At 50.0% G+C, this 10,987-nt stretch overlaps 1 protein-coding gene across 14 annotated transcripts in view; it reads right to left on the bottom strand.

Moving 5' to 3' along the window:
• Positions 1–3,668: 3,668 nt before the first annotated feature.
• The window catches only part of Dtnb (dystrobrevin beta), a 228,747-nt gene continuing 221,428 nt past the window's right edge, over positions 3,669–10,987 (bottom strand). For 10 of the 14 annotated variants that reach the window (XM_078029556.1, XM_078029563.1, XM_078029553.1 and 7 more), the window contains 4 exons: positions 8,887–8,940; positions 6,109–6,213; positions 5,635–5,668; positions 3,669–3,775 (listed from right to left, as the gene is read on the bottom strand). In XM_078029556.1, the coding sequence (XP_077885682.1) occupies positions 6,110–6,213; positions 8,887–8,940 (158 nt within the window). In that variant the 3' untranslated portion in view covers positions 3,669–3,775; positions 5,635–5,668; position 6,109. The remainder of the gene's footprint in view (positions 3,776–5,634; positions 5,669–6,108; positions 6,214–8,886; positions 8,941–10,987) is intronic. The other 4 variants (XM_078029564.1, XM_078029558.1, XM_078029566.1 and 1 more) reach the window with 3 other exon arrangements.

Raw genomic sequence — 10,987 nt, 5'->3', positions numbered from 1 at the left:
TCATTAGTATCCTCGTGGGCAGATGCCAGCCCTGCTTCCTCTTTTAGCAGTGACAGGCCTCATTCACTATGAAGACAGCTATCTGGTGTTGGCCTCTTCAAAGGCTCCAGGAGCCTGGCAAGTCTTGGCTCCCTGAATTTCAAAATGAAAGAACCCATCATCCATCCAAACTTTCAAACTGGTAAACTAATTCTGCTTTCTAGAGCTGGTACCCGCTTCTTGAATGTCTCAGTCCTACCCTGGTTGGCTGTCCCCTTCGAGTAGGTGGAAGAGAGATGGCGCCAGTAAACTCCGTTTGCAGATATGCCCATGCACGGGACACTCCAAGCCCACCACCCACAGACTTGCTTTCCCAGGCTTGGCTTAGTATGCAGAAAAGGCATCAGATCCCTGGGCCTGCTGCTATTCCTAAGTGGGCGGATTTGTATCATATAGCTTAGCTTCTCTAGAAATCATTCTCTCCCAGCTCATGACCAGGGGAGATGGAGTCCAAATGTTTTTTTAGTGTGAAAGATAGTATTTTATTCTGGGGAAAGCATTGTGGGGTAGAAGCTCTAATTGTGAGGGGTAGGCACCTACACACCCTCTCTGTTATCCTTCCTATGCCAGGCATCCATTAACATGCCCCATGCTGAGACTGAAGACTCACAAATGACCTGTCACTGGACATCTGCGATGGCGTTCTCTGCAACTTAAAGGCTTTGCCTTCATGCTGCCCCCATCCTCTTTCATGTCTGAGAAGGTATTATTGATTATTGGAGACCAATAACAGAGTCTGAGGGCCACCAGGACCAGAAAACATTCCCCCAGGGCCCTAAGTCAAGAAGTGGGACTTACTCTTTTTCTTCTTCTAGAATAGACAACTGACCCTGGCCTTCTGCTTGACTGGCGATGGCTTCTGCACAAATGTGATCTTTTTATTTCTTTATTTTGTCCTCCTAAAAATGTTGTGCAGTGGTCCTCCCACTGTGGTCTTTTAGATCAACAACACAACATCACTTGGTAACTTGCTAGAACTGAAAATTCTTTGGTTTCAGCCCAGAGCTACAGAATCAGAAATTCTGGAGGCATGACCAAACCATCTCTGTTTCAGCCCCCCCCCCCCCAGGGGATTCTGATGCATGCTCAAGTTTTAGCACATTGCCTAAGAGCTCCAGGTAGAAAAAGTTATTTCATTTCTGATCCACACAGAGACCTTGTCCAGGGCTGTGTGGTTTGTAGCCACAGTGTCTTCCCAAGTCAGGCAGGCCACCTACCAAGCTTCTGACCCCTTAGAGTGCAGAGACCATAAGCCAGACATGAAGAGTGACTCTTCACGAGCCCTTGTCTTCCAGGAGGTGCAGCTGAAGTCAGATGGCTCTAGGCATTGCCATGGCAACTTCACCTTTCTGAAACTGTGGGCACCAGGAACAGGAATTAAGCGGTGTGGGAGAAGAGAGTCTGCCATTGGATAAAGCATAATCAGCAGATGAGGTGTGACAATAAATAGAAGCTCAGGATGGCTGGGACTTATGGTCCAGGGTTTGCCAGGGGGTTGTGCTTCCTCAAGGCCCAGGATCCATCTGGTTCCTCTCCAGGGTCTTCACAGTCACAAAACAGCACCAACCCCCAGTGCTGCAGGACAGCCTGACTCCCCCAGGGTTCATGGAGATGCTGACAGTAAATGCCTCTCAAAAGATATCAACCTGGGTTAAATTGGGCTCCTAAATGGCCATGGAGCAATTAAGAAGAAAAGTGCTGCTACATCAGAATGACCACCTGTGTTCCGAGTCAGGGCTGAGGAAAGGAAACCAGCTTCAAACTTCCAGTGTGGATCTTGGCCTGAAAGCAGATGCCAAGAAGCCACGAGGCACCTCAGGGGCATTAGACAAGAGTGGATATTCTAACTAAAAGAAATCAACTGTGACGGAGAATTTATACAACAATGGCATGTTCAACGTCCAAAATACCGGCATCAGGGCATCCTCAACCCCATCTCTACCCTCTCATTATCCTCCAGGGCTGGTCAGCATAAGTGCTTAGGAGATCTGAGCTTCTCCTACAGGCAAACACTGCTCCTTCCCAGAGACAGGAAGAGAGCAAGAGAACCTGCAGACTGGTCATTGGCCCTGAGGGGCCCAGGGGATGCTGCCTATGCACCACACACACCTCAGCTGGCCTGAGCACTCAGCTGCTCTGGAGACACTCGTGTTTTGAGTCTGAGTGTTCCTTTAACCCTTTCTGCTCTGGAAGAAGGAAGCAGCTCACATAAGGAGTCAGGAGATGGGATTCAACCCTGTTCTCAGGGGAAAGGTATATAGTGTGAGATGTCAGGATCATGGGGGGAAGCAGTCCCTCAAGAGTGTCCTCTCAGAGACTGTCATATCTTCATGCATAACCTCACACTGGTGGGCACTGAGTGTCCCCAGAACTTTCCATGTGTTTGTGTTCACCCTTCCCCCCTGTGGCCTTCCAGGCAAGTTAGGATGCCTTTCCCCTTTTTCCTGAAAGTGTGGAAACCTTTTTACCTTTTTCCTTTTCTTTACCCAAGCCCCTGCCGGCTCTTCAGGCCCTCAGTTTGGCTAGCCCACCCAGTGTGGGTGAGGCAGGCTTCCTACTGGGGCTTGGAGGAAAGGTGTCTTTTTCACAGATGAGCAGGAGCCATCTCCCGTCTCCTTTCCCTCTTTGCCCTCAGATAGCTGCAGCACCCATGCCCCTCATCCTAGTAGTAGGACACCAAGAACCTGGGCCCAGCAAGGCACCCCACTTCCACATCTCCAGCCTTGACCTGTTAGAAATGGGAATAACTGAGGCAGAGCCAGGTGAGAGGCTGCGAGTTAACATCCACCCTTTGTCCTATCCCAACGGGTCCTTTACGCGGTGCTCTTGGGACTCTATCCATGTGTGGTCACAAGTCCAGCCCAGTGGCTCTGCACATACCTCAAAGCCAGGGCAGGGGTCTGCAGAGGTGGTGGTGGGGGCAGCCAGTTGTGGGGCCTCTCGCTCCATTCCAGTCACTGCCCTTTATAAATATTTATAGCAACTCCTCTACTAAAAATAACATCCTGGAGCCCAGGGAGCAGAAAAATATAAATGAAAATCACCGGGAATTGGACTTGATCACGTGTGCCTGAGCCCCACGGAGCCCCAGGGAGAGGCTGCGCCTCTGGCAGCGCGCCCCCTGGCGGCCGCCCCCCCTCTCGCCCCGCCTCCTGGCTGCAGAGCCGCAGCATCTCGCTCCGCGGGGCGGAAGCCTCAGCAGTGCGAGAAAGGAAGGCGGCTATTTATAGCACTACCATTGCGGCCAGGGTGTGAACGTCTACAGCGTTGGGCAAGGCCTGCAGCTTTCTTTTGCATAGACGGAAGAGAACCTGTTGGTTTTTAAAGGTCAAAGGTAAGGAGGAAACTTGTGCCTCCACTCTAGGGCGCATACCACGTGTTGGCCAGACGCCAGATCCATCAGGTCACACACACACAAGGGCTTAGAGCTTTTCTTTTCTCTTTTCAACCTCCCGGAAAATTCCTGATGCAGAGATGAGACCATGCCCGGAGGGGAGTAATGAAGATGCTAGTACATGCAGGGCTGCGCAGGGGAAGGCCCACCAGCTGCGGCTTTGCTCCAGGCAGGCCCTCCCCACTTCCCACCGGTTTGGCTCCCCTCTCCCTGGCGATGGAGTGACGTCTGACAGCCTGCAAGCCGGGTCCAGGTGTGCAGCAGAAAGATGGATAGGAATGTGCCTCTGGGGGAAGACCGTGCCTTGGTAGTGTTGGTGCCAGCTTGCCACGTCCTCTGTGCCTGTGCAAGACAGACTCACCATTAGTCACCCGCACCACTTTGGCCTGGGGCAAACACTGCTAACAGCTGCTCTGAACAAGTTCATCTGCAGGGAGGGGCTGTGGGGCTCTAGGGGTGAAGTGGATTCTCTGAGATGGGGCCTAGGGTCTTCTGTAATCATTGCTTATGTCACAGGGTCACGCAACGTTTCCATGGAAGAACTGGGTTCGCAATGACAGGTTGAGTGCGGTTGATTCTTGGGAAGAATTGTGGCTGAGCAAAGTAGAGAGGATGCCAAAGCACCTATTAATACTGAGGAAGACAGGAGGGAAGGCCTAGCCTCCGTCCAGTAGAGAGCAGAACTGGTAGCCTTTTCATCTCACTCTAAGTCGGTTTTTCAAAACTCCTGATGTGGGTCAAAGAGGACAGTGGCACTGAGCTCCTTGGTGTAGGCCTTGGTTTCCTCTTCTGTATCAAGAGGGGGTAGGCCAGGCGACGAGAGCACACGTCCCTTCTACTCCAGTTCCTCTGCCCCAGGGAGAGGGGCTCTGGCAGGCTCCTGCAGGCCAGTCAGTTCCTGACTTCCCCAGGGAGCTGTGGTGCCCGGGCTTGTTTTGGAAGGGCCTCACCTGCATGTGCATGGCAAGTTCAGGGAGAAGCTGCTCTGCTCTCCAAGACCCTGTGGCTGCATTTCCAGGGCACGAGAGAACACCAGATGCTTGGGGACTGGCATCTGCAGCATGCACCGGCTGACCCACACAGGCTGAAACTGCAGGGAGGTGTGTGTGGGGAATGCAGCCTTTGGGGACCTGGTCTGGGTGGGAGGGAGAGGTTGGGTCTGGCCTGGAGGCAGTTCCAGGATGATACTACTTGGAAAGGTCTTAACGAAAACTTCTGGATCCTGGGACTGAGGCCCTGGCTTTTTTGCCCTGAAGATATGTAACTGAAGATGATGTCTAATTTTAAAAAAAGGGGGGGGGGAGGGGAAGAGAGGGCAGAAAAGAGCTCAACAGTAGACAGCAGTTCATGGCTGCTCCACTTGAATCGATTCTTCTCCTGAACTGATGGCTGGCCTTTGCTTCGATCCCCCTGCCTTTCTTTGGGTGGGGTGGTGTTGTGGTGGTGGTTCTGGGGATTGAACCAGGGGTGCTCTACCACTGAACTACATCCCCAGCCCTTCTTATTTGAGTCAGGGTCTCATTAGGTTGCTGAGGTTGGCACTGACCTTCATAAGCCTCCTGGATGGCTCTTCCCCTCCTTTTAGAGAACAAACCCAGAAGCAGCAATATCTTGGAGTTGGGACCACAGTGAGTTGTGGTCTCAAGATGGAAAAATAGGAGACTCATTCCTTAAGGCAGTGGGTGTACTTTGATTCATTTGTTCTTTGGGAGAGTGGGAAGGTACAGCTTGGCCAGGCTGCATAGGAAGTCGATTGGTCTGCTCTCTAGTCAGTGTGATCTGCATGGCTCCAACATGTGCCTGGCGTCAGGGCTAGGCCAGGGGATAGTGCAGGGTGATAGGATCCCGGGGTGCTCTGGCTGTCGTGTGGTATCTGTGGGAAACAGGAGCACTGGAGGCGGCCCAGGTGAGTGCCTGCTTCAGCCAGCAGCATTGGTGACACCAGACCTGTCTGGGGGCCAGGCCACACGGAAAACACGGCCTGGGCAAAACAGGGCAAAGTGGGCTCACTGGCAGGGCTGGGGGAAGAGGGAAAGGTACACCTGGGCTCTTTCAAGAAAATCCTGATTGTGGCTTGGCTTGTTAGGATTGCTTTGGCTTGGGACCCACAAGTGAAGAAAGAGGAAATGAAGTTGCTAAACAAGGAGGGGGAGGGGCTGCGGGAAGGTGGAGGCTGCGCTGGCTGCAGGCTCCCTACTCACCTGAGTGTCCTCTGTGCCTGGCTCCTTGGCTAACCTGGGGCAGCATGGGCAGAAACAACATCAAGGTCACACCCAGACTCTTCTCAGCCCCTGAATCCTCCCCAGGGGGCTTTCCTGACCCATCCTTTCCAGGGGCTTCTGGATTGCCTCTCCCATTTACCTTTTCCTGACCAGGGCCTGATAATGGAGAGACTGACCATCTAGAGTCAGCAACCACAGCTGACACAAGACCCAGTGAGGACAAATATTTCACAGAAGGAAAACAGTAATATGGAGGCCACCTTAAACCTAGGGGCAGTTACACTGCGGGGCAAAGCCCATCTGGTTCTGGAAGTGAGCAAGGTGGAAATTAACACCTTTGATCAGGGCAGTATTTCCCTCTTGCAGATGCCTCTGTGTTAGATTGTCCAATCACGCTCCTGCTCCTACTGGGAAGGAAAACACGACCAGGGCCCTAAAGGGCCTGTGTCTAACCTCATAGAGGGCCACGGCTGTCCAGACATTCACCAGGGTTCCTTTGGTGTGCAAATTGGATTGATAGCCACCAACCCTGGGAAGGCAGTTCCTGGAGAGGGGATTCTGAAGGACACAGGAGCATAAAATGAGGCTCTGGAGTGGCTGAGATGAAGTAGGCTACTGACATAATAGGGGAGAAGCGACGTCAGTCTATGCCTCATCTCTGTGGTCTTGGTTATACAGAGTGAGGGGACCCACAATAGGAAGGGCACCCCAGCAGAGCAGAAGCATTCTCCAGAACGTCACCAGAGAGCCAGGCAGAAACATGAGCTAGGGGTCAATGTGGCTGGAAGTCTGGCTTGGTCTGAATTCTTCACAGGCACCCATTTGGCTCTCACGGCTTTTGTATGCCTCACAGGGTGCTGACCAAATTGGACTTAGATTATCAGTATGATTTCAACCCAACGAAAGGAAATAATTCTCCCTCTTCCCTTTATAGTGGGTACTTACTGACCTTTAACAGCCTGATAACTACAGTTGGTGCTGTCAGCCTACAATAAAACCCCAGGCCCTAATCATGGCAGAGAATGGGAGGTCCACCCAGAAAAACCCACAGAAAAGCTACTTGTACCTACAGGGACATATCCTAAGGCCAATGCCAGATTAAGAATCAAACATTTAAAAAAACTCTACCCATCTTTCACCCCAACTCTTAACACTCTTGCTGTCAGGGATGACATGTAAAAACCACAGAAATAGAAACGCAGGCATTTCCACGAGAAGAGCTCACAGACGTACAGAAACTCTAGTATGAGCATCGAAAGAGGAGAGACTGTGAACAAGAGGCAAAGAAAGAGAGGTGTTGACTGGGTAAGTCAGGTGCAAAGACAGAAAGTCCCCGTGTCAGGAAGTCCCGGCTCATGAAGCTGTCCCCAATTCCTATGGGAGATGTGGCCCACATTCAGGCCTGAACCAGAACTCTGGGCTGGGGTCACAGTCAGCGCAAGGCCTCAGTGGCTGGGGCATAGCTCTGGGTTTACTTTAGGGAATTGGAGGAAAGCTAGGGAGAGGCCTGGACAAAGTTCCTGGGGCAGGCCAAGGCCACAGCTGTTATGCCTTCAGCCAAGAACATTCCAGAGGAATGCTGGAATTTGATTGGAGTGTGTGTGTCTGGGATTGGGAGTGGAAATTTCCCTCTGTAGCTCCCCTTCTCTCCTGCCTGGTTCCTCTTAGCAGGGGACGTAGGTCTCATCTGGACGTCTGAACTGCGGCTATCCTGCTGACCACCTTGCGGCCCTATGCCATTGGCACCAGCTCATCCTGCTAACATCCCTTGCTCCCAGGCCTGCCCAGGCTCCTGGATGGTTTCAGCACCTGTACTCTATTTCCCCTCTTCTCCCAGTTGCTCCCATGGCAATTTCAGTTTCTTCAGTGGCAAATTCCTTGCTCTGAGTCTCCCAAGACCTCTTCTCTCATCACGCTCACCCCTGTGGGCGCATGCTCCCAACCCACTGTCCAGGAGCTGCCCTCCAGCCATGGCTTCCTTACTGTGGCTCCCACTTCACTGCTGCTTACCTTTCCTGCAACTTCCCCACTTCAATACCTGTTCTGCTCAGGTGAAAGCCTGGAGGTTGGAGGTGGAGATTCCTGGGATCAATCCAGCTCTGCCACCCTCTACCTGTCCAGTTACTGCACCCCTCTGAACCTTGTCTAGAATTCCTCCTTGTGGGACTGTGAAGCCGGGTGAGAAGGCGGAGTTATAATGGGCGCAGCACCTAGTAGGCACCTGGGAGTCAGTGCTGGCCCTTTCTCATCTTCCCTTCCCCACTATCTTGGTCTGGTCCTCTCTATTACATCCTATTTATTGCTACAGACTGATCATTTACTGACATTCTGCTAAGTGTCAGGTGCTGTTCTAGGCACATGCAAAATAATACCAACAAAGTCTGTGCTTCAGGGGGCTTGTGTTTTGGAGGAATCCAGCAATAGACAGGTTACTATAGGACATAAATAAAAGGTAACTCTCATATGTCCCAAGAGAATTTTGTTTTCTGATTAGCATAACATTGAAGGATGAAGAGTAAGTTTGGAGTTAGAAGGACCCAATTCAAGCCCAGTGCTGCCATTCCATGGCTATGTGAACAAAGTCTCCAGAGCCCATTTTCTCACTACTAAAATGGGGCTGTTATTATATACATATTTCACATGTTAAGGATTAAATGAGATTATATATGAAAATCATTTAGCACAGCTCGTTTCCCAGGTAACAAGTTATCAAATAAGTTTTATGGATAACAAAATTAGGAAGGTATTACTGTCCTTTGCTGACACTGTTTGTTCCTGGCTTCTGTTTTTTCCAATAAGCCCCCAAACTTTTCGATATTCCAGCCTACAATGATCTCTTCCTTTCCAGAAATGCTTATTGTATGTTCAAGTTTTGTGATGATCTTTCTGTTGCTTGTCTGGTCTCCTATTTAGTCTCCATATCTTAGTCTTGCTTTACTAACCTGATTACCAACTCCTCAGGGCAAGGGATCATGCTCTCTGTATTGCTGTATCTATTTCCTGTATCCCACCCATCTACCACAGTAGGAGGAAACCATGAAGCTCTGTCAGTCAGCTCACATGACTACCTGTAGGTAAAGCCTGACTGTCAGGTGGGAAGCAGTAAGAGGACCTGTGGGGCTGGAGGCTTTGGAAAAGGAGGGCAGAAATAGAGGGGAGATGCTGATGTTCATCAGTGATGTTCATCTCAGGTGCCCTGTTAAGCCAGGGCTCCTGCAGAGCTGCCATTACCTCTGTCTTTCCCATTCTGCATCTTCTCTTCCTCTTCCTCTGCACCTTCCTCTGCTGTGAAAACAAGTCCAAGGAGGACAGTGACCCTTCCGCACAGCACAAGCACGGAAAGGCAGGTGAGCAGAATAACTTAGGAGTCTTGGGAAGAACTCTGGCTAAAGGCTCACAGTGTAGACCTCCAAGTCTGATGTCACCCACCCTGCTGCTGGCTTCTTTGGTGACTAGGTGGGGGATGGGGAGTGCCTGTTTTTCCTAAGGTGATAACATCTGCCAGAGATACACCTAATATCTCTCGTTCGGGTTCAGGTTTAAGAAAGCGACAATGTAAGTGCATAGTGGAGGAACACCTAGGTTAACACGGGCTTCTATAAAACAAAATCAATGAACAACTAGAAGTTTTAGCTAACAGCAAACTTAAAATGACTTCACAGTGTAAACTGACCCTGTGGAACAAAGCTAATGTCACCTAATGTTGCTCTCCCAGGGGCCCCCTGTAGAACAGTCACAAATCCCCTATGCTTTGTAGGGACAGTCCCCCTATGATGTGGAGCAGTGTGCTCAGCCCTGGGTGTTCACTTGAATTGGGGCTTTGGAAAACTGAACCACAGGACAGTAAAGTGAAGATCATGTTACATTCAGGTAGGTGAGGGAACGGGGGTAGAGTTGTTTAGAGAAGAGAAAGCAAGGGAGAAGCCACGTTATCTGCCACCAGACCCGTGGGAGGTGACCTGCAAAGGAGGGACTGAACTGATTCTGGGTACCATTAGAGAGGGAACAAGCATAAATCAGCTATAGAAAGGCATATTCTGGTTCCCCAATAAGAACTCTCCAGTGACTAGAGTTGATCATGAAAAAGTTCACTGGGAACCTGCAAATAGAGGACTTTTATATTGGGCAGAAGTTGGATTAAATATCCTCTCAGAACCCTTTGAATTCTAGCATTCCACTATTTATGAAACTGTTCTTAAAAGATGAGGAGGACAAGCTATGGATATCTGTAGAACAGATATGTGCACTGTATACAGTATGTGAAAAAGATAACCTGAATATCTACTCTGATTCTAATAAACCCCTGTGAAATCAAGATCAAGGAGAGGTAAAAAATGTGATGGTGCTGGGCAAGCCTCTTCATTCATTGAGAAACTGTCACCTTTGCATGTAAAGGGAGTTTACTTCTGCATTTTTAAGGGACACACTATGCCACATGAATTTAGTCCACATCTACAGGCTTAAGTGCTGGGGAGAAAAATGGGTATTCGGGGAACCCTGAGTTTGATGCCTGGCTTTGGGTGGGGCAAGAACACTGGCTTCATATTCTACAGACCTGAGTTCTTGGACCAGCTTTGTCCCTTCAAGCTCCATGACTTTAGGCAAACCACTTCTCTTTTTCTTTTTGCAGTAATAGGGATTGAAACCAAGAGTGCTCTAGCACTGAGCTGTATCCTCAGCCTTTTTTATTTTATTCTGATACAGGGTCTCCTTGGGTTTCCCAGGCTGACCTGGAACTAGTGATCCTCCTGCCTGCCGAGTCACTGGGATTATAGGCTTGTGATAATCACTCACCACATTTCTAAAATAAGGGTACTGAACTATATGATCTCTGAGGTACCTTCTAAATGACACTGCATAATCATGTTGAAATCATCCTCTGCTATTATAAGAGATGAATAACTACCCCTGTAAACACCCCATCTCTGTGACACTATTTGGTCTCTGGGTGCTTTATGTTTACTGATGTCCAATTACCCTCAGTTAATCGCACTCTCATCCTAGAGGATGAGCGCAAAAGCGACTTATTTTGCATAAATCTTAACAAGAAGCCCCAAGGAACAAGTATAGTTCAACTCCATGGCTGAAATTCCCTCTATAAGTGGGACTTCTGGCCACTGTTGGAACTATATTAAGGAAGGGATCTTCTAATCAGCTGTGAAGTCACCTCTGAAGGCCACCACCTCCCCTGCTTATGAGTGTGTGTGCAGGGGGTTTTGTTTCACTAGGCATGAGAAACAGGACTAGATGGGGACAGGGACACCATAAAGTTCCCTTGCCAAGGCCTGGGAAACCCCCTGGGCTTGCCTCCCCTACAGGGTCTGAATAGTCC

The sequence above is a fragment of the Ictidomys tridecemlineatus genome, chromosome 12, assembly GCF_052094955.1.
Source record: "Ictidomys tridecemlineatus isolate mIctTri1 chromosome 12, mIctTri1.hap1, whole genome shotgun sequence".
In the NCBI taxonomy this organism is placed as follows: Eukaryota; Metazoa; Chordata; class Mammalia; order Rodentia; family Sciuridae; genus Ictidomys; species Ictidomys tridecemlineatus.
Note: the sequence above shows the minus strand (reverse complement) of the source record. Positions and strands in the feature narration are given on the sequence as shown.